Source organism: Centruroides sculpturatus, unplaced genomic scaffold, assembly GCF_000671375.1.
Source record: "Centruroides sculpturatus isolate CEXI.00-Female unplaced genomic scaffold, Cexi_2.0 scaffold2037, whole genome shotgun sequence".
NCBI lineage: Eukaryota > Metazoa > Arthropoda > Arachnida > Scorpiones > Buthidae > Centruroides > Centruroides sculpturatus.
Window position 1 is genome coordinate 73534 of NW_019386128.1, and position 4019 is coordinate 77552.

At 31.9% G+C, this 4019-nt stretch overlaps 1 protein-coding gene across 1 annotated transcript; it reads left to right on the forward strand.

Moving 5' to 3' along the window:
• The first annotated feature begins 617 nt into the window (after nucleotides 1–617).
• LOC111613736 (trypsin-1-like) lies at nucleotides 618–2940 on the forward strand. The gene is made up of 6 exons (XM_023355078.1): nucleotides 618–743; nucleotides 825–883; nucleotides 1017–1105; nucleotides 1192–1463; nucleotides 1539–1687; nucleotides 2758–2940. The coding sequence occupies exons 1-6, from the start codon at nucleotides 707–709 to the stop codon at nucleotides 2938–2940; spliced, it is 789 nt and encodes a 262-aa protein (XP_023210846.1). The 5' UTR covers nucleotides 618–706.
• The last annotated feature ends 1079 nt before the right edge of the window (nucleotides 2941–4019 follow it).

Sequence of the window (4019 nt, forward strand, 5' to 3'; positions counted from 1 at the left end):
AAGTTAAAAATATTAAAATATTTATTAAAAATTTATGAATTTAAAAAAAAAAATTAATTAAATTGGAACACCCGGAAATTTCCATAATTTCTACAGGTGTTCATGTAACTATTAATAAATAAATAATAAAAATATATAAAGAGGATCTCATAATATATCACAGATGTTAAGGATGATAATTCAAAACTAAACAAATCATTTGTATATGAACCCGGAAATTAATTATTATATAAATTTAAAATGCATACAATATATATATATATATAAGATAGATGATAGGGTATTAATATATAATTATACAAAAACATGAAGGCTTTAGGAATATATCTCATAGTGCTTATTTCTCAGGTAAATTTATATTACTTTTATTTTCTTTAGTAAAACTTATCGAAGGTCCTCGAAGTAATTCTTCACAATGTTTTGTTCCTGGTTGGTAACTCCTACTTGCCATTTACGAGGTAGGATGCCACATCTTTACCAGTAAAGACTGATAGGTTGATACCTGCTGTTTTATTGAAAACAACTTCGGACATGTCACTCGCTATAGTGAACTCGAATTTGCCATTTACTAAATCTTTATTCGGTATGCGGGATACAAAATATAAAGTAAACAAAAAAATACCTTCTCAGCGTGTTTAAGTTAACCTTTAATATGCTTTTGTAATGTTAAATATTATGTTTTTGTGAGGCTTAATTAAACATATTTATGGATTTTTTTCAGCATCTTGCTAGTGGAATTAATAGTAAGTTACCTTATTTTACTTGTTTTTTTTATTAGGTTTTATTGTTTTACTTTCTAAATTTGTAATTTTTACGGTTTTTAGATAAGGAATCGTTCATTGTAAGAGGTACGGATTGCAAGGACAAAGAGTATCCAGCTATTGTAAGTGCTGCCATCTTATGATAAAAAAACAATTATATTTTAATTTTCTTTTAAAATATTCTTATGATTTTAGATTTATTTACAACGTTATATTAATAAAAATAAATTTATATATTTATTTTTATTTTTTAAGGGTGCTCTTCACTATGGGAATCAATTCATATGCACTGGATCTGTCATAGATGAGCGTTTCTTCCTTACAGCTTCACATTGTGTCGTTGGGTAAATACTTTTTAACAAATTAAAAGTTATATTATTATATTTTAATTTAATAAACAAATAATGCATTTTTAACAATTATATTTTAGTTCAGGAGGTGTTCCAGCTCCCGCTTCCAACTTTAAAGTCGTTTTAGGTAACGTGAGCCGCTCTTCTAATGCTCATGTCTATACATTTTCTAAAGTAATTTCTCATGAAGAGTATAATGATGGAACAATAGCAAATGACATTGCTCTAATGAAATTTTCTAAGCCTGTAGATTTCAGTAGTGATTATATAAAACCCCTCTGTATACCTTCGAAAAATAGAAAGTTTGAAGGGCAAGAAGCTATGGCTGTCGGTTGGGGTAGAGATGAAAACGGTAAGCAAAATTTCTATTATTTATGTTAGAAAATGCATTTTATTTGTTATAATAATTAATTTTAATGCCCTTTAGGGAACATTCCCGAAGTTTTAAAAAAGGTGGAAGTGGATGTGTGTAGTAAGCGTTATTGTTCTTTTGTTTATTATCTTTTATCTCAGGGAAGACTTGAGATTTCTGATAAGCAAATATGCTCTGGATCGAGAATGAAAGGCGTTTGCAATGTAAGTACATTTTTACAATATTTTCAGTGTGTACTAAAAAATTTGGTGTGATTTTATAAACTAGTTAATCAAGTACGCAAGGCCCTAGAAGCCGAGGTCCTTTTGGTTCGGGCTTCAAAAACATTTGTTACAATTTTTCATTTTATTAAATTTCTTACTTATTAAAGGAAAAAATACTTTATTTCATGATAAATTTTATTATTTAAAAGATATAAAAGATGTTTGCATTTAAAAATAATAATTGACCCAGGCCTCTCTTTACCTCTGATAGGCCCTGCCATTGTTTTGCAAATTCAAATAGAATTTATATCAGTGTTTCTCAACGGGGGCGATATCGCCCCCATGTGGGCGTTTTTCCATGTTGAGGGGGACGATTAGTAACAATTTATATTTTGGGGGTGAAAAACAATTTTCTGGACTATATAGTAAAACATTATATTAAGAATAATTAGATATTTTATTCGTTATATCGTACAATAATTAAACAAATAACATTATACTAGTCACTAATCTATTCGATGCAGTATGAATTTGGCGTTAGCCTTGGCCCTCGGCATCGGAATTTTGAAGTGAAGGGGGCGATACTACGTTGAAGGGGGCGACGATTCGTTAGAGGTTGAGAAACACTGATTTATATCTATCAAATCATTAAAATTTTTAAGAATACGAACGCGTGGCTGAGGATGTTAATGCATCAATCCACTGTTCTGAAGGACCCGGAATCGAATCTGGTTTGTGCGAAAAAACTTCATGAAATTTTCATGGGCATTCTTTTCCAGATAGATTGGTTCCGTCTGTCATTGCCCGGTCGTCCCTCTTATGAGTCTGTGGTCGAACTTACGATTGGTATGAAAAAAGGGTCCTCTTAGTGGCCACGAGAGGAAAAAGTTGAATAGAAACTGCAAGAATTTTAAAGAGATGGGGTGTTCCTTCCCTCACCACTCGGTTGCTCTTATTTTGAGCGTGGACGAACCCTTGATAAATATGATTAAAAAAGCCTTTATTTTCATACTTATTAAGTTTACACACACTTATTCAGTCTTTACTAATAAAATCATTAATTGTTTTAGGGTGATTCCGGTGGTCCATTAATCATAAAAATGGAAGATAAATTCGTCACCATAGGCGTGACATCATTCGGTTCCTTTTTAGGATGTGCTTTTCCATTTGTGCCAGCGGTTTATACAAGGGTGACACATTATTACGATTGGATAATGGAAAACGTTGAAAATGGAACGGTGTGCGTTGTTTAGAATAAGATTTTCCTTACAAAATTTGACAGTTTTTCAGTGAAATTGATAATGTAAAATTATATTTATAAAAAATAAACACGATTTAAGTATTGGGTATTTACATTGTTGACTTAATATAGTCTTAATTTAATAATTATTTATCATTTCACATTGCAAAAGGGCCGACCCTAAATGGGGTCTGCCGGTATGAGTGGAAAAATAACGGAATGACACCTTAATTCCTAGTCTCTATTATAAATTATGGTATTTTAGATGAGATTCGAAACCAGATCTCTCATGACCATAGGCTAAAGACTGATTCATATTTCATGAAAATAAAAAGAGAAACGAATGTGTCTGTTCTCTTTTCTGTCGCTTTTTTCTACGAAAAACGTTGTATGAATGATAATGAGAAGAGAATTATGAAATAAAAAAAAAACAAATTATAAAAATATTCTTCTACAGAATATTAATTTTATAATTTAAATACGCGTATTTATATGGGGTACATAAACAATGAGCTAGAATATACTATATAGAGTGGCTGAAGCGATACTACATTTGAGAGAAATTGAATATATGGCCGTCATTTTCCTTTTAGTCAAAAGGCTGTGGCATTTGTGTTGTGTAAAGACAACGAGCTGGAATATTCTAACTCGTTGACAGTACCCGTTGTTACCACCAAGAGTGCTGTAACCAGCCACTCTATTGATGATCACAGCCAGTCTATGAAGTATATTCTAGCTCGTTGTATTAATACATAAAGAACAATCTTGGTTACTGCAACGCGACACATGCGGTTTGCCGAGGGGGATGCCTTCTGGGAGGATGTTTATGGAAAACTGATCCCTATTTAGGTATTAACGTGAAGAAAACCCGGAAAACTTCACTTGGATAGCCCTTTGGCCAGGCGTAAACCACGACCATCAGAGGTTTTATTCATTCGGCCACCGGTAAGCAAATGAATAAAACCTCTCATTTGTATTCATAACTGAACTCATTTATAAGTGGCCGAGACAAGGGAGCAGGCGACTTATAAATGTGGGGACCCATTATTTCCATATATTTCATATATTTTTAATTTTATGCCAAAAGAAATT